This window comes from Perissodus microlepis, chromosome 16 (genome assembly GCF_051167445.1).
Source record: "Perissodus microlepis isolate ML-2025 ecotype Zambia chromosome 16, ASM5116744v1, whole genome shotgun sequence".
NCBI classification, from domain to species: Eukaryota; Metazoa; Chordata; class Actinopteri; order Cichliformes; family Cichlidae; genus Perissodus; species Perissodus microlepis.
In genome coordinates, this window is record NC_140476.1 from 19,984,580 (window position 1) to 20,003,136 (window position 18,557).

The 18,557-nt window shown below is 40.5% G+C and overlaps 1 protein-coding gene across 1 annotated transcript; it reads right to left on the reverse strand.

Moving 5' to 3' along the window:
- Positions 1-1,113: 1,113 nt before the first annotated feature.
- LOC146370800 (gastrin-releasing peptide receptor-like) lies at positions 1,114-7,994 on the reverse strand. The gene is made up of 3 exons (XM_084908729.1): positions 7,281-7,994; positions 5,508-5,859; positions 1,114-3,313 (listed from the first exon to the last, which is right to left on the reverse strand). Exons 1-3 carry the CDS (start codon positions 7,697-7,699, stop codon positions 2,999-3,001), a joined length of 1,086 nt encoding a protein of 361 aa, XP_084764855.1. The 5' UTR covers positions 7,700-7,994; the 3' UTR covers positions 1,114-2,998.
- Between the last annotated feature and the right edge of the window lie 10,563 nt (positions 7,995-18,557).

The window sequence follows — 18,557 nt, forward strand, 5'->3', positions numbered from 1 at the left end:
CAAGAGAACTGCTGCTCCGTGGATATTTTATCCTTTTCATTCAATTCTCTCAGCTGGAAATTCAACACGGCATCTTGACCATTCCTACATGGATAAATGTACTGATTTGCTGCAATGTGACTGGCTCATTAGATATTTCTGTTAAAGAGCAGTTGAAAAATAAAGTGGGCGGTGAGTGTATTTATGTCACAAGACGCACCTCAGACACCATCCTGAAGAGAACAAAGCTTCTGGAGACAAACTGTTTTATGCTTGATTACAACTGAGCTGCGTGTGAATGATACATTTGTGTACTTGCACGTGCTGTGGCTCAAAATAAGAGTTTAATAATGAGGGGCAGAAAAATAAAAACAAAATATACTGAAGGAAAACAGCAGCTGCAGTAAAGGATCCAAATAACTGAGGGTTAGAGTGTGTTTTGTGGCTGATGTTGCTCAGGGGGAATTTATTTTCTGACTTCAAATGTCACTCTGAAAGGTCACCTCTGCAAAGACCTAAAGAACTTGTTGGAACAGATTTAACTTGACGTGTCTTTACCGAGCAAAGAAAAACCTCAGCCTTCAGGAAAGGCTTCGTAAGGGCTGTATATAGCATGTACCGCTGATTTGTAAAGGTGTGCGTTTTAATGAGTCTCCTGCTGCTCAGTTTGAAATTCAGCACTTACCATCAAACTCCTGATATAAAATTAGGCCTTAATTCATTGCTGATTCATTCAGGGATTACAAAAAAACCTCAATCGGGCAATTAAATAAAATTATTACCAACAAGATGATTTTATGTCTCAGTTCTGAGCTCCATTCGGTCGAGTCGCTCGTTAGGAAAAGGTCACACAAGCAGCTCAGGGAAAGACTTTGTACTGCGATACAGACGAACTCATCCCCAGGTTTTATATTTATTTAGGTTTAATGAAATGCAAAAAAAAGGTTGCTTAAAAAGGAAAACTGGAGATATTAATACAGCAAAATGTTGAGAAACAAGGCATCCGTTATTTCTAAGTTGATGCTGGACTAATAAAGCCATTTTATGTTTGTTTATTCTTCACATTTTTACCACTGTACATTAATTTTTGTTGGGATTGACATTCTTACTCCGACAAAGGACGACACAGAGCAGTTGAGGTTATATTTCGTGATTAAAAATTAGTCACAAAATAAAAATTTAATTGAATATTCGTCCAAATAAAAGAAATGAAACAACTTTTGGTTGCTTTTAATGGCTGCAAAAGAAAAAAGAAGGCTGTTGGGTTCATCTTCAAACACGTTACTCTGAAGCAACAAATATCTGCTGAATGTAACTGATACACTGCACAGCTGTACACAAGCAATCAACACTTCACTACCTCACATTACTGCACACACAATGTGTGATATCTCACAGTTTTAATAATGGGATTAAAAAAAAAACAGCCAATAAATGTGGGTTAATGTTTCTCTGCAGTACACTGAAGCGCACAAGTTACTGGGTTCAGCTTGAAGATTTTACAGCTTATGAACTTACAAATGTCACAGGCGATCGCTCTTCCGCTGACATTTTTCCTTAAAAATGGCATACTGTAGATATAAACAAACAACAAAGTAAATATTGAGCCATTTCATGCATGGTTCACAACGCAAGTGGGAGTGGAACACGTCATTTAATGCAACAGAAAACTATACAATATACAACAACACCCAGTTTTATTTCGCATGGATTGTGGTTTTACATCTGCAAAGATTTGAGATAAACGTCTGCATCATGTTTTTAAAGAAGACTTCATATAACTTTTTTATATTATAGGTTGACAGATGTTCATATGTCAAATGTCTTATTGATTTCAGGGGTCAAAGGAGAATAGTCAGGCTCATTTAAGTTAATAGGAAGGCATTATTAATTCAAATAACTCGTTACAGGCCAGGTCTGCAGAAGAGCATCTCTGGATGGGCTACAGCAGCAGAAGACCACACTAGGTGCCACTCCTGTCAGCTAAGGACAGGAAACTGAGGCTGGTTCAATGGGTTCTAATTTCTGCTGGACCCTTTGACTAGTAGGATCAGAAATTGGCATAAACATGAGCATAAGAATGCATCCTGTGTTGTATCAATTGTTCAGGCTGCTGGTGGTTTAATGGCGTGGGCGATTTTTCCCTTAAAACCACCAGAGCATCATTTAAACACCCAAGCCTACCTGAGTATTGTTGCTTAACATGTCCATCCTATTATGACACCATGTATCTATCACTGATGGCTGCTTCCAGCAGGATAGCACACCATGTCACAAAGCTCAGATCATCTCAGGTGTTTTCTTGAACATGACAATGAGATCACGGTACTCACATGGCCTCCACAGTCACCAGATCTTAATCCAGCAGCTTTGGGATGTGTTAGAACATCATGGATGTGCAGCTGATCTGCAGCAACTCTGTGATGTTGTTGTATCATTGTGAAGAGAAATCTCTGAAAATTCTCACTAGTATCTTTTTCCATCAAACTCGGTTTAACTCAGTACTAGTATGGTGTACATAACAAAGTTGCTCGTGAGTGTATGTTTTTTTTGCCTTTCTATTTTTGTGCAGCGCTGAGATCAACTCATCATACATTTCCTCATACAGTAACATATGGCAGGCACAGCCTGCAACACTAAGCAGTGGTTTTAGTTTATCCATAACATCTGCTTGTATTTTAACAGATATGATTTATACAGTTACATTTTGGCAACCCTGACCACATGTAAGGCCAAAACAAAAGTTTTCAAAGTTTTGAAACTTGAAAAGTTTTAAATGTGTTCTTTGTTTTCTGATTGTCTAGAATTGGGAGAACAATGTATGAAGAACCAAAATTACATATTCTGACTGTTTAGACTTTGGTTTGGGGTCATCACGACAACTTAGACCTCAGAGGATCTTTAATTCATTTAATTCAGGTACTATTATGATATAATAATTTTCTATCATGTTACTGAACTCAAAAGTGGCTCAAATCCTGCCAAAGCATGGGCGTGAAGTTCATGAACACAGATTGGTTCAGACGGTCGTTACATTTGTGCTCCTGCTGCTCTGGCTGCGCAGCTCTCTGGGAGCGGAGCAGCACAGCAGCTGCTTTTTGAAGTGTTTCCTGAAGCGTTTGCTCATCAGGTACAGAGCAAATGGGTTCACACAGGAGTTGGTGAAGGCCAAGATGCGAGCGCACACGCTGGCGATGAAGTGGCCCAGCGACGTGTCCACCTGGTTGTAGTGGTAGGAGCGGTACAGGTAGATCACATGACTCGGGAGCCAGCAGAGCGCAAACAAGCCGACAAACACAAGCACAGTTTTAGCCAGACGCTTCCTGGACCTGATCTGACAGGAGAGGAGAGAGAGGAGACAGTAAGTTCTGCATCAAATGGATGGATGGGTGGAGCTTTAGGTCTGAAAAGTAGAGCCAAATGATTCTATGCAATGACCAGCAGGGGGCGACTCCTCTGGTTTAAAAGAGAAGTTTGCCTGTATAGAAGTCTGTGAGGAGATTACCTAACTTTGCCCTGAAATTATAACCTCAGTGAACACTTTCCTGATAAAGTTTTGGCCTCAGTCGCTTGTTTAAGGTGTTTTTGAGTCTTTCATGATATGTACTTTATAAATTAGGATCTAATTTAGAGTAAAAGAAGCAATAAAGCAAGGTGTGCTGTAGAGAATCATTTGGCATTAACAGTTTGACTTGTGGAGAAATTATTGTTCAGTGAAGCTATCACATTCGCAGTCTGTGCGTGGCTTGTCTACATGCAGAAACTGTATGTTGTCAGATGGGCACAGTGTCAGAAATATGTGGTGCAGCTGGTCTGTAGATACACCAGCTTGTGCTGCTGCTGGTCCATCAGTCAGCTGAGGAGAAGAGTGAAAGACAAAGTGTTCACTCCTGCCTCTGTCTCTGTTTTTCATGCTGTATTTTGTTTGACTGCATCACAGCAAGACGGACCTGGGTTTGAATCCACCATCTGGTCGGGACCTTTCTGTGTGGAGTGGGGAGAACCCACGCAGACATGAGACACAGTTTATCCCTCTGTCTGTGTGGGTTCTCACAGGTACTCCTGCTTCCTCCCACAGTCCAAAGACATTCAGTTAGTGAGGTTGGTTTAATTGGTGATTCTAAATTGCTCATAAGAGTGAATGTGAGAGTGAATGGTTGTCTGTCTCTCAGGCCGGTGACCTGTCCAGGGTGTACCTCGCCCCTCGCCCTATAGTATCAGGGATAGAGTGCAGCACCCTGGTACAGTAAGAACTGGATCAACACAAGCCTGAATGGAAAAAATATTTTGTTCACATTTATGGTGAACTCTGCTGTTGCTCCCATCCCTGTCACCCCGATATGTTAACTAATCAGCAGATGCACAGCATCATCCATGCTGAGCAACATTTGGGATTTTTGAGTACATTTGCGTTGGTTGAAAACCCTCTCAATAGGCTCTATGTACGCAAATACATACGAATATTGGACACAGTCACTGTAGCATAAATGAAGCATCATGAATGTGAAGTTGAAGCTTTTAAATTGAAGCTTCAAAACAGGACTTTACTAAGCAATTAACCCAGTGTGTAACACCATTACAAAGGCCTCATTAGACATAAAAGTCTACAGTCTAAGGTTGTGTTTGTGTTTTTGTGAACTGAAGGGAAGTTTTCACTTTGGCAGATAAAAAAATGAATTTCTTTTTCTTTTTTTTATTTGCACTAAACCTTAATTTTCAACTATAATTTGCAGTTAATCAGGGGTTCAGGGACTCCTTTACTGGAAGACGTTACCAGGCAACCAGATGAGTAAAAGAAGAAAAAAAAAATACAGAAAACCTTAAAAAAAAAAAAAACACCCAAAAAACCCAACAATGTGTTTTCAGACAGTTGCCAGCAATTACTTTCATTATCAGCACATCCTAATTTTTTCTTTAATAACTGTTTGATTTTGGTGCATTGAGTGAAAAATGTTCCTCATTCACTGAGACCCAGTTTAACATCTTCAAAGTGCTCAGCAAACTCAGAGATGTGGTTCAGTATCTGACAAATTTGAGAATTTTGAGTATTATTATAGACGAGTAAGATGACCTGATAGTTAGTGTGAATCATGTCCACAGTTTCTTTCTCTTTGTCTCTGTTGACTTTGAAATAAAGACAAATTAGTCCACCTCTAATCGCCTTTCAGCCAACTAACTGACCTCTGACTGATCCTTGGGCTCCCAGTGAAGGTTAGTTTCTGGGTTTTTGGAGTAGGAATGAAACTTTAATGGACAGTGGGGATCAGTAGGGTCCCAGCAACAAATGCTCCAGCTCCTGAAGATGTTAATCTGGATAAAATGTGCCAATTAAAGTGAATTAAGACTTTTGATACAGCTGTTACCCCTGCACCCAGTGGTAAGCTAATTAATTGTGTGAAGCCCTGTGAGTCCCGTGTCTAATCTTCTCAGATCAGAACAGAATGATCCTCAAAAAGAAAATAAAAAACAGCAAAAAGATGAATCTATTCTGCATTTCAGAGCAGAATAAGAAGAGCTCGGGGTCTGACCTGCTTCTGAAAGTGCAGGTGTCCCTCGGCGGGGATGTCCGCGGAGCTTCTGACCAGACTGCGAGCGATGAAGCAGTAGTAGACAGATATGATGAAGAGGGGCATGATGTAGAAGATGAGGAATGAGGCGGTGGAGTGGATCTTCGGGTGGAGCTCCTCCGCGTGAGGGTAAGGGGCGCAGGTCACAAACGTCTCATTGGTGTGGCTGGTGGTGAAGGTGTGCAGGTCGGAGAAGACGGCTTCGGGCACAGCCAGAGTCACCGAGAGCAGCCAGATCATCCCTGCGCGTAAACCGATGCTCAGAGCAGCACTGGACTTGTTGATGTCCAGCGGTTTGACGATAGCCTTGTACCTAGAGGAAGAAACAGCATTTGTGAATGAAGATGAGCTCAGTGCAGTTTCTGCATTACGCATGCAATCAAAAACAACCAAAAAAAAAGAGAAACGATTATCTCATGGCTGATTTTTAACAGCAGGCACGGTTGATTTTTTTCTAATCAAACCAAATTATCTCTCTGTGGCAGAGAAAATTAAAGCAGGCTTTGAATGAAAGGAAGCAGAAGATGAGAAAAGCTCCTGTGGCGGAAGTCAGAATGCTAATTACAGCTGGTGTTAAATACTCCAACTGTGGCTCAGTGTTTTCCTACAAGATATCTTAATAGCAGCAAAGCAGTAAACAAACAGAAAAACACTTTGATGGCTACGCTGCAATCAACTTGATTAACTGTCACAATCTTCCTGTGTCTTTATTAAATTTGCAGGATAATTAAACACAGTGGAAACTCAAAGCGTCCTCGACATATTTTCAGACATTTGCTTCACTACAATTTTCACCCGGAACCTGTTTTTGATCGTGGACTCATCTATGCATGTGTGAAGTCAATATCGCCCCCCCCCCCAAAAAAACAAAAACAAAAAACAAACAAAAAACCCAGAGAAAACCCTTTTGGCAACTACAGGAGAATGAAAGAATATTTTTTAATGATTGGTTTAACCAACAAGAAAATGTTTTCTTTGTACTGAATTCATGATTTTCTGGGGCAACAAAGTCATTGTTTAATTCTCAAAGATCTGAGGAGAGTCTGACAGACACATATTTTTCCATTTTTCTGCTCAGATCATTCTTTTTTCTTTTTCGCCTCTGACTCTGTGCAGGGGTACGGACCCCCAAGTGTGAAGCTTTATCTATATTTAATCAATCCAAATGATAGCGCACTTAGTATTCCAACAAGAGCCTGATGTTTATCGGGTTCCTCTAAAATCTCATTTAAACCAACAGAACCGATTCTTCATTTAACCCAGAGGATTCAGAGACACTGCAGTGGTGCATGCTTGTTGTTGCATGTGGGAAAATATGAACACTGGGCATGAGATTAATAGAGATTAGCTCAGGTTGCTTTCTAAATATAGATTTGTTTTTTCAAATCTGTTAAACCATATACTGTTTTCATTTATTAAACAAATTGTTATTTATAAAATTCCTGCAGCATTTTAAAACATAAATCGGGAGAAAAAAAACATCTGCCTAGCACTGATTCTAAGAGCTATTTACAAAGAGGAGTTAACTGAACTACACAAACAGTCAAATAATAAAAAAATTTTTTTGGAAGCAATTTGACTGTTTTAAAATTAGACTTTCTACATCTTGTGTCTACAATGCAGGAGCCATGCGTAAAAGCGCATTTCCCTCCATCATTTGTAAGCATATTATCCTGCCGTTAACACAACAGCACAAAGAGTTATAGTAGCTCAGACTGGCTGTGTGACAAGTACCGGTCAGCGGAGAGAGCAGTGAGAGTGAACACGGAGACTCCCACAGAGGTGAGCTGGATGAAAGGGATCAGTTTGCATCCGACGCGGCCGAAGAGCCACTCGTCCACCAAGTACCGGCTGGCGTCCACCGGCGCGCAGGTCACCAGCAGCAGCAGGTCCCCCAGAGCCAGACTGGACAGGAATAAGTTGGGCACCGTCCGCATGGACCTCACCAACAGACACGTCTTCATTAAAGTGACATTTCCAATCAGCCCCACGATGATGATGATCCCGTAGATAGCAGCGATGCCGATACCAGGGAGCCAGATGCTGAAGTGGTGCTGCTGCTCTCCTGCGGACTCCCAAAATACCCTGGAAACATTCAGGAGCAGAAGTGTGCTGTCCTCTGGGGTTAACAAGAACGACTCCTCCAGCGACATATCGGTGGTCTTCAGTCTACTATTTCAGTCCTAATAATCATGCCTTTGTTGGCTGCTTTTATAAACGATACCTCCCTGCTCACGCGTGCGTCACAGGCTTAAAGATAGTGTGATCTGACAGAACACTTACCATTATGTGTTAAAGGCACTTAAAATCAACATATTCCTCACTCAGAGGCTGGGGGGGCTATTTACATGTTTACATGCACATACTTTCTAAGTAGGAATCCAAGAATATGATTGATATGAAGGAATCAGTCTTTCAGTGAAGGCTGACACCAAAGGAGTGCGTAAAATTGAGGTTACGCTGCGCATTTGGTAACAGAATTATATCAAGATGCCTTAAAGATCAGTATAACTCAAGATAATCGCACTTAACATCAACATAAAGAGATTTCACATGTGCCATTAAGTGGATTTTTTCTAATTATACTGGTTAACAATTGACTTCTATTGGATGTGCTGTGGAATTCAATATGAAGCTATTAAAAACGTTAGGTTGGACAGCACTTGTAAAAGGAAAATGAATTATGTAGCTCAGCTACACAATATTTCGCCATTTTGTGCTCAGCATAAATAATCTTTATTGAACATAATATGCTCTGTACTGTATATTGCTTATGTTCATGTGCGATGTATGCCAATAACTCATACACCTACGTCTCAACAGCTTCTTGTCACTTGGTCACTGTTTACATTATTTATCAAAAGACTGCTTCCTGATACAATCTGTACAACATTCCTCTCTTTTTCTTTGGATGGTGTTTTCTTGTCAAGCTGCAAACAAAACACAATTAAATATTTAAACAGTTTTTTTCTTCTGGAGATACATCAAAGTTGGACAAAGTCCAGCTTCTGGATAGTCATATTGGCTTCATTTTGGCTTCTTAAATAGGGAGATAACACGTATACTTATGACAAAATGTCACCATATATCATCCAATATGTCCCGCTTTTAAGACCTATGCGGTGCCCATGCTGCTGAAATCATCAGTTACATATTCACGTGTTACTGATGACTCAGCCGCTTTATGGTCTCCATAGTGTAGGAGGAGAGCTGTTAATTTGACCACATCTTTCAAAGTTTTCTGTTCCCCCTTGTCTTGCAGGTAACTTTTCATCATCACTATTGTGATTGAGATTTTTTCAAGATTCTGCTTTTTCTCTGTGTCAAACTGGCCTCACTGAGTGAAACTGTCAATAATCTTTCAGATATATCACGCTGATGTACGAGGTAGCGTTTGCACACAATATTCTGAGTGTGCTATCTGACCATGACAGATTGAAAGGTTTTCTCTATATTATGAGTTTACAGAGGTGTGCACAGAGTGCTGTCGGGCTGTGTGTACTGTTGTTTGAGCCTTTTACAAATGTAAAGAAAACTCATAAAGCTGACTGTGCAAAAGTCTTAAAATCGCCTCTGTCAGTGCGCCCCAGGGCAGCTGTGGTTACAATGTAGCTTGCCATCACCAGTGTGTGAATGTGTATGTGAATGGGTGGGTGACTGAATGTAGTGTAAAGCGCTTTGGGGTCCATAGGGACTAAGTAAAGCGCTATACAAATACAGGCCATTTACCATTTAAAATAGATGTTCTAGCACCAACTGCCACAGAAATTACTCTTTTCATTGGTTGTGTCTCGCTTAGAAATGCCTTTCTGCGTGCAAATCCTCCACCAGTCTTCTTCAGCAGGGCTCTCTCTGCTGAGATTTATTTCAAATTTCCACAACAAATGCGATGACAGAACTGGGATCCCATCTGGGGTCTGAGATGGGCAGTGACTGGTTATTCTGGAAAAGCTTTGTGAGCCTCTGCCTTGGAAAGTTAAGAGATGAAGAGATCTTACCTTTTTTTTTAAACCCCAGACCAGCTCCACAAGGATCTCCAGGAATGGACTGTGTTGTTCTCAGAGGTGAGATATCTGAAAATAATTGCTATAATTTTTTTTAATATATATTTTCTTAGGTCGCCCTAAGGTTTACTGCTGTTGTGACTGTTTCTCTTGGTTGAGAGTCTAGATTTGTGTTGAAAACACTGTAGTAGAGATGAAGACCAGACTAGGAATTTGTGAGCAGGGGAAATAAGTATGGTAAAGAAAAGCCAGTGGATTACATGGCTCCAAATGTGGTTTCATGTGCAGGAATAATATGGAGATGGAGCAGTGCTATACATGTTCGGTTAAAGCATTTTAGGTTTCCACAAGGAGGAACATTCAGCAGGACATAGCTAATAGGCTCTTAAATGACCTGGCCACAGCAGACCACATACCTTTGGCTATGACATTTAGTGTTGTGAGTCTGTCTATACTGACAAGTTACAAAAAAAGGGGGAAAAAGGGAAATGAAAGTACAGTTTACAGACCGATAAAGGCACCATTGATGTACCATTTGATGCCAAAAACATTAAATGGGAGAATCAAAGTCACAATACTGATTTAGGCTTTAATGATGGTGCTGAACCATACTTTCAAAAAAGGACTAAAACCATATAATCCTATCCCTGGATCTGAACTCTATATAGTCTGAAGAAGCTTTTAAAAAGTGGCTTTTATCAGGTAAAGCTCGATACGGACCAGAGTATGAACACAAGAAATGTGCGAATGCAAGATTTAAATGTGCAGTGTGCTTTATTAAAAGAAATGAGCAGGCCATGAGGGCAAACTCCATGCACAAAAAGCTGCTGCAGAATAATTTGTATGAATTTTGGAAAGAGGCTGTTAACAATAGTAAGACGCCTCTGGCAGCCAGTCCTGATGGGATTTCTGGGGCTGAAAATGTTGTTGAAATGTAGAGAAAAGCTTTGTAGGGAATTTCCTAACTGTGTTAAAAGCGATAAGTTTAATGTTGGCGAGGTTTCTAACAATGAGTGTGTTGTTAGGCGGGATGAAGTGTGCTGTGCTGTTGAGAACTTGGCAGGGAACAAAGCATGGAGCCCTGATCTGTGCAGAAGAATCTCAGCATTACTCACATTGTATTGTTAATGCGTGGCGTCCTACCAGACTACATGTTAACTGTTCTGTTGGTACCAAATAGAACATTATCACGGAAAAAACTGGTTAAGTAAAATCCAGCACAGAAAACTACAGGTCAGTTGCTCTGACTAGCATGCTGTCAAGGCTTCGAGAATATAAAACCACAGATATTCAGCTTGGTTTCAGAAATAAACACAGCACTGATGTGTGCATACAGGCTCTGAAAGAAGTTCTTCTAATACACAGCAGATAAGACAGCACTATTGATTCAATTAAAAGCATTTTGTTGTATTATTCATGGTAAATTAGTACCAGTTACAAGAATGCTACTCACATCAAACTAAGCAAATCTGATGGGGTTAGAAAACTCTGGGGTTCAGCGAGGTGGGATATTGTCTGTCAGCTGTTCAGTTCAGCTTATTTAGAGATGATCTTTCTAAAACACCAAACAAGCAGGATACTGGATCGTGATGGAGGAGAGCCTTTTTAATCATTTGATGTTTGCTGATCTCCTTGACGGCTTGCAGCAGCTGCAGTTTGATTTTGAATTCAACCCTTAAAAATAATATATTAATGATCGCTTCAGCTAAGGTGGACTGGAGGCAAATATTCAGTGAGGTGACTAAAGTTAGATATTTGGGTCACATCATCAGGGATGATCTCCGTGATGATGATGATGCTGATTATGATGATGCAGCACCCTTGTGGTAAACTGTATGCAGCAGCAAATGCACTAGTCTGTAAATTCCATATGATGGATGATGTTTTTAGAGCACATACCCATACAGTGCAAATAAATTATATGAAAGTTGATGGGTGGCATATAATGATACATTCAGGATCTTGGTTGTTGTGCTCAGAGGTCACATTTGACAAGTGTAAGCTAAATGTGATATGAATGTTCCCTTTCATGGGTTGCTTACAAATCTTATACAGAAATTTACATGTCGGTTAATTCAGTGTGTTTTGTCCTCATGTCGTCTTTTATTAATTTTCCTGTTCTTTTATATTCAAATGGACTACAGTGTCTGAAATAAAGTTTCTCTAATGTAGTTGGAAGGGAAAAAACATAATAGAATACCGGAGATAAAAGCCAAGAAAAATATGAAAGATTTTATTGAAATGCAAAATCGCCTGAAGACATTAAGTGTGTGGAAATGTGACGCAGGGACAGAGAGAAATCTAAAGAGCTCAGGAAAAGAGAAAAGAGGAAATGATGAAACCTATAAATTCTGGTCAAGGCTCTCCTCGGGCTAGTCAGAATGGTCACACGGAGGCTCTGAGGAAAGTCTTGACCTCCACTGCCTCCACCACCACCATACAACAAAAGATGGACAGCTCACAGCGCCAGCAGACTCTTCCAGTGACCACAGCCCACCAGCAACGAGCCGACTCATTGGAATGAACGACCATCACACCAGTGTTGAGTCCACCACACCAGACAACAACAAGTAGACCCTCCAGCTGCCACAGTAGTCTTTGGCCCTGGTCAGAAGCTCAGATTAAAGAAGTCAAGGCTCACGACTCGTTTCCCAAACGAGACATCAGCACACACAGTCTGGTTTGGGATGATGATGACAGGGAGGTGTACAGGGAGGTCATGTGAGGTCAGACAACATTCACCTTGAAAATAACCTCAGAGCAGAAGAAAGTGGACAAAGAGATCCACATGGAGGCCCTCGCTTTTGTTAAGGTCCTGGGTCTCTTACCCAATCCTTTTGGGCTTTTTGGACTTTTTCCACCTTTTTGTGTAAAGCCTCCATCAGTGATGTTATTTCCTCTTTTAATTTTGGTGACCTGTGTCTAGTGTGTTTGGCATTTAGTTACTCTTATCTCATTACTTCATGCATTTATTGTCATGGTCATTGTCTCCCCTCGCCCTTTGTCAAATCCTCCCACTAGGTGTGCTGTCCCTAGTGTTTTTCCTGTTTCACCTGTTTCTGGACTGCCTGTTACTTGTTCTTTTCTTGGAATAAATCCTAAACTTTATGTTCAACCTTCATCTACCTCATCGGTCATTAGAGCCCTGGCGTGCAGCTATTTACACATGTAATACCAGCTGCTCCCCACCTTGAAGACAAATTGACAGTTTCTAAGTCCCGTGTGTTCAACAACCTGCGGAGGACATGTAAGTTCACCCCGTCAGGGCATCAGGACAAGTGGTGAGAGAAAGTTTTACAGTGATGATAAACTTTGAAGATGTACTTTTACCGTCTTCTTGTTGCCAATTAATCTATTAAAACCAGATAGATGTTTAAAAAAGTTATTAAAGTAAAAATAAAAATTTACGCTACAGTTTAGAGAAAAACTCAGTGAAATTATTTTATGAATTTAGAAAACTAACTAATATAAAATTAAAAAAACAATACATACCTACACCTATGAGAACGTGCGTCCACTGCTTTCAAATGCTCTGTGTTTTTATTATATTACCTGTACTGAGTTTCCTAAATCCTGCCTGCAGTGCATGTCCTCCATAAAATCATATTTAAAAGGACCAAAACTAAACATTTTCAAACAATAAAAAATACACTGAACGTTTTCTAGAAACTAACTAAAAAAAACAGCAACATGTAGACTGTCTCTTTGCACATACCTCTGGATGTACAAGGACAACTTCAGAAACAAATGCCTCGATATCACAAGCTCCTTGTAGTCAAAACATATATGTGCAGCTCACATTTCAGCCTGTTTAATGCACCAAGTCTGCTCCCCATGGGTCGCTGTCAAAGCGTGACAGTGACAGATGGGAGGATTTTGGCTCGTTTACACGTGTTTGGTCAAATACAATGCAGTTCTGTGAAGCACTGCAGTGTTTAAATCCATGCATGTTGCTACCCGTTGCTGTTGAAGTGGAAGAACATAAATGTGTTGCTATATTAAATGGGCGGTGCTTACCTCACCTCCCAGACGATTAGAGATGTGTGTAGGCCCCCAAGCAACCACTGTGAGATCGACATGTTGAAATACTGCAAAACTAATCTTACTATGTTTTCCCAAAACACACATGCTGTGACCCCCACACTGGGTGAACATCACATTTACGGGGAGAGCAGACGGGGAGAAGTAAAGTGCTCTCTTCCACCAAACACCAGGTCAGGGAGGAAAGTCTAAACTCTCATTGGCAAGAGAGGCGTGCCAAGTGAGCTCTGCCTACACTCTGAGCTCCAGCCATTGGCCCACTTTAGGGCTATAGAGCAGTAAGGTGTGATGGACTGACTTATCTGTGCTCTGACATGTCTTATTATTTCTCTCCATACATCAGTGTGACAAATGCACACCAAATCAGAGATGAAGGACATGCAAACTCAGGATCTTAAGGGAGATTTAGTCACCTCTATGAACTGAATATGGTGCCTCATTATGCCCAATGTTAACTGTGTTTGTCATTCAAAGTTTTTTGTCCTCTGTTCTGTTGATCGCTCGCCTCCCGCCCACTTCAACAAACACCTGACTGAGCCTGACCGGATCCCAACTTCTCATCTAGGCTGAGATAAGGAATCTAATGTGTCAGAGCCTGCCTTAGTTTCTCCTTAGAGATCGCTACGCCTCAAGGAATGTCTGTGCCATACATAAAACCACCAACGTGCTTCCTGTGACTCACACACACACACACAGTGATGACCTACATTGAACCTGCCTGGATTTTTAGGTCTGTTGTTTGTGCCGTATTTGTGTAGCAGTGTGATTAATGAATGATGGAAATAGAGGAGTGTGTTGGATTTTTTTGAAAAAGTCCAGGTGACCTTCATGAACAAAAATCTTCATATTATAATCTTTCAGATTACGACATGCTGATGTGCAAGTTATCTTTTGCACTCTATGTTATGACTGTATCCTGTGACCATGCCAGATAGATAGCTTGTCTTCATAAAAATTCCAAGTTTACAGCCTCTCTTTGTCCTAGAAGCATCCAGACTGCTGTCATGCTGTCTGTGCTGTTGTTTGACCCCTCTGCAAAAGTGCACCGCGATTTATTTCTGATTTCCGCAGCGCTATCCGAGGCCTCTGTCTCTCGCGCTGGAGACATAGAGGGAGGCATCACTTTCTGGGGCATCAGATGGGGCCATGTTGAGCCCCAAATCATTTTCTAATATAAATGCAAATTGAGTTGTCTTGTATCAATGCAGCAGATAAGACAGATGAAAATATGCTTCTCTGAGCACGACTCGAGCCACTTTAATTTTCCAGAACTTTACTAAAAATTGCCTCAAATGTTTTTTTCAAAGAACAAAATGGCTGCAGTGTTTGGTAATTCTCCGAATTACCCCCCTTCCCGCCCAACCACAACCACAACTTCCGCCCCCAGTGTGTGCATACGTTTCTGCTATTTGGAAAATGGCCATCAAAGTGCACTTGCAGTTGAACCGGGCTTTTATCTGAACTCCCAGAGAGAAACTCGCTCCAAGAAGCTGACATTAATTCCACCGCCATAATAACTAGCTCGACCAAAAACGACGTTTTCTGAGCTCTGAGTGCAGTTGCATCCACTTTTGTTTTCTCTTGATGTTAAAGCAATCTCTTCTCCCGTGCGCCGTTTTAGGATAAATGCCCATAAAAAGCTTTGCCTTTGCTTAATTTGGATTTATTTCACTTCTACTTTGTCTTTTTTGGGGGGTAGAAAAGTGAAATTTAGTGGTGAAAATTTCTAATTAGTTCTATATTCATAAGATGGCCTTTACTTCCAAATTCATATCTCCTTGGCCTTCATCCTCTTTTTTTTTTTTATCTCTTTGCATGCAAATGGTGTCAAAAAAAGTCTGGTTTCAAATTAGAACGCTCAAAGCTTTTCACCATCACAATCTCGACTCTGATAAATACTCGAATCATCTTGGAAATGGCACACAGAGGGACAAAGCTGTAACGAACAGAGTGTGTGCCTAACACCTGTGATAGCCCTGAACATTTCACATATTTCTTGTAGGTTGAATAGAGCAGATTAAAAAAGCAACAGTGCAGCTTTCTTTTAAGTCTGCATTTGCTGGGATTGCAGAAGAGTAAAAAGTGTGATAATACAGTACATCGTGTTTTGGTAGTTTACTGCTGCAGGGCTGTTTTCCACCTCTGAACACTCACGCTGTCACTGAGAGTTAAATTGAACCTGTTGTGCTCATTTCCAACTCTGTATTTTGATTCTTAGACTCTACAGTGGCTCTGCATGACACCTGGATCAAAATAATCTTTCTGGCACTTGGACTTGACGCAGCCCCCTCGGTTAATCTTCTGAGGGAAACAAGAGGTTTTAGCTCCTCAACCTTTAAGCCAGCCTCGATCTGATTGGCCAAACAGAAGGCAATGATGTCTACTCTCACAGATAACCGCCTGATACTGAGTGTTTGGTTAAGTATGAAGTCTTTGGATCTGTGCAGCCACACAGCTATGAAGTCTGTAACTGCATGCACCCTCGCTTTTATACAGTTTATCTGAATTTCACTTCATACAGTGCACACAGAAACAAAAATAATGACATATAAATCTTGAATTTAAATATCATACTCATATTTATTGTTGGAACACATGAACCCTGTTTGTAGTATGCATATTTAGTTAATTTTTGTGTATTATATTCAAATTTCTTAAATTATCTTATTTGTTATCAATTATTTCTATTCTTTCACCAGCGTTAGGGGTACCAGTTGGCTGTTGAGGTGAAATGGCATCCATAACTCTGAACTGGATAAGCAGAAGAAGATGGATGGATGGATGGATGGATGGATGGATGGATGGGCTACACCAAGCATCACAGGAGGGTGGGTAATTAATCCATTCATCTTTATAATTTAGCTTAGGTATGTAACCAGTTTTGTCTGATTATAAGTTTGTTTTTGTTTGTTTGTTTGTTTGTTTGTTTGTTTGTTTGTTTGTTTGTTTGTTTGTTTGTTTGTTTGTTTGTTTGTTTGTTTGTTTGTTTGTATTTGTTTCACCTTGTGGGTCCGAGTGGTCAAATCAGCCAGTGTTTAAGTTCCCTTTGTCTCATGTTCTTAAATTGAAGAGAAGAAGGAACAGCTCACGCCCCAATCCCACATCATCCATCAGACATTTAGGAGACAGTTTTATGGCATGGCTGTGTATGGTTGTGAGTGGAACCAGCCTATTAGAGCTTATTGATGATGTGACTGCCGACGGAAACAGCAGGATGATGTCTGAAATGTACAGTGCAATAGTCTCTGTTCAGATTGAGCCAAATGCTGCTAAATCTCTCTGGCCAAGTGCATAGTGATGCACAGCAATGTACAAAAGCAAATCAAGGCAAAGAAATGGGATATTCTTCAATCACTAAGTCAGTTGACTGGTCTCGGCCCGACAGAGGATGCGCCACAAACAAGCTACAGCTGAAGGTGGGTGAAATCAAGATCTAGCAGAGTATCTGAACTTTAAAACATTTAATGCAACATTTTTCTTAAACCCTCGAAATTACAGCTGAAAGTCTGCACTTCGATTACATCTCGATTGTTTGATTTAAATTCCACTGTGGTGACGTGTGATAGGAAAACACAACAGGTCCTCTTGAATGTTCACAAGATTGTTTTGTTAAAACTTTGGCTCTCGCTGCCAATAAAAGCCAACTAAGCAAAACTTTATTTACATTGTATTTGACTACAGACTTTGTCAGAAAAGGAATGCAATTATTCAGATAATAACAACATAACAAACACCTCAATGAATGTTTTAATTGAAATTGAGAGAACTTCTTTATGAGACATCAGCAGCCAGTACCAAAGTGGAATGAGACTATCAGTGTTTGCAGAAGCACTCAGACTCTTTACTGAAGGAAAAGTACAACAATGTATTTTATATATTAACATTTTCCACCATGATCTGCTAAAATAAAAAAAGATTTTCTTCCTAATTAAACCAAGCGTAGCTCATTAAAAAGAAGACATTTTTCACACCAACTAGTTTTCCTTTGTATGCTGGATATTTGAATTCTTACAGAGGTTATAAATTTGTGCTCCCTCACTAATAAGCTAGTGTTCCTCCTATTTTAAATTGTGGTGTGGGTGTGAAATTTCCAGCTGGTGTGCCATTTGTGATTTTCTCACCTTTGTTTTGTAGAAAGTGAGCAAATGCAGTGAAATCTCTCTGTTAATTTCTGTCTTTTAATTGCTCTTTTGTGTTGTTGTTGTTTTTTCCTGATCTTTTTGTATTCATTTTGTTTCTTTTGGACTTTTTCCCATACACCCTCTTGACTTTGACTTTGGTTTGTTTCTCTGTGTGCATTTTGAGTCTCTGTGTAGTCACTTGGCGCCCATTATTGTGTTTGTATAATTCTGTTAGTTGATTTTACCAACCAATTCAATCTGAAGTGATCGGTGAAGCGAAGCTCCTGACCCAGTTAAGTAATCCTCTGCTCAGTGAACTCTCTGTCACAATTAACAGCACCATGCGTCCTTCAGCACCATGGATAGCAGCCAGAGTGAGCCTGCGGGCTTTTGTCGCCACCTGCTGGTCAATATGATTAAGTGACATGAATGAGTTCACGTTGATGAACAGCAGAAGATATTAATATTAGTTATATTGACAAACATGGAAGCAGAACACATTATGCCTCATTCCTGTACCAACCAACATACTGGATATTTCCCAGTGGCCCCCAGGATTACAGGCCTGTGGCGCTGACTTTCCATGTCATTTTTTTTTACTTTTCCAGCGCATTTAATACCATCAGGTCGACCCTCCTGGGTGATAAGCTGACAGCGATGCAGGTGGATGCCTCGTTTGTGTCCAGGATTGTTGATTACCTGACAGGAAGACCACAATAGGTGCATCTCCAACACTATGTTTTTGACAAGGTGATCAGCAACACAGGGGCACCAAAAGGGACTGTCCTCTTCCCTTCCCTCTTCACCTTCTACACCACAGACTTCAGCCACTGCACATCTTCAGA

Excerpts from the sequence above, each read along its gene's own strand:
- LOC146370800 (XM_084908729.1), bottom strand. The coding sequence starts at position 7,699 with ATGTCGCTGGAGGAGTCGTTCTTGTTAACCCCAGAGGACAGCACACTT. Across the intron at positions 5,860-7,280 it reads ACTGCTCTCTCCGCTGACCG|GTACAAGGCTATCGTCAAAC; the intron begins GTACTTGTCACA and ends TTCTTCCTCTAG. Across the intron at positions 3,314-5,507 it reads ACCTGCACTTTCAGAAGCAG|ATCAGGTCCAGGAAGCGTCT; the intron begins GTCAGACCCCGA and ends CTCTCCTGTCAG.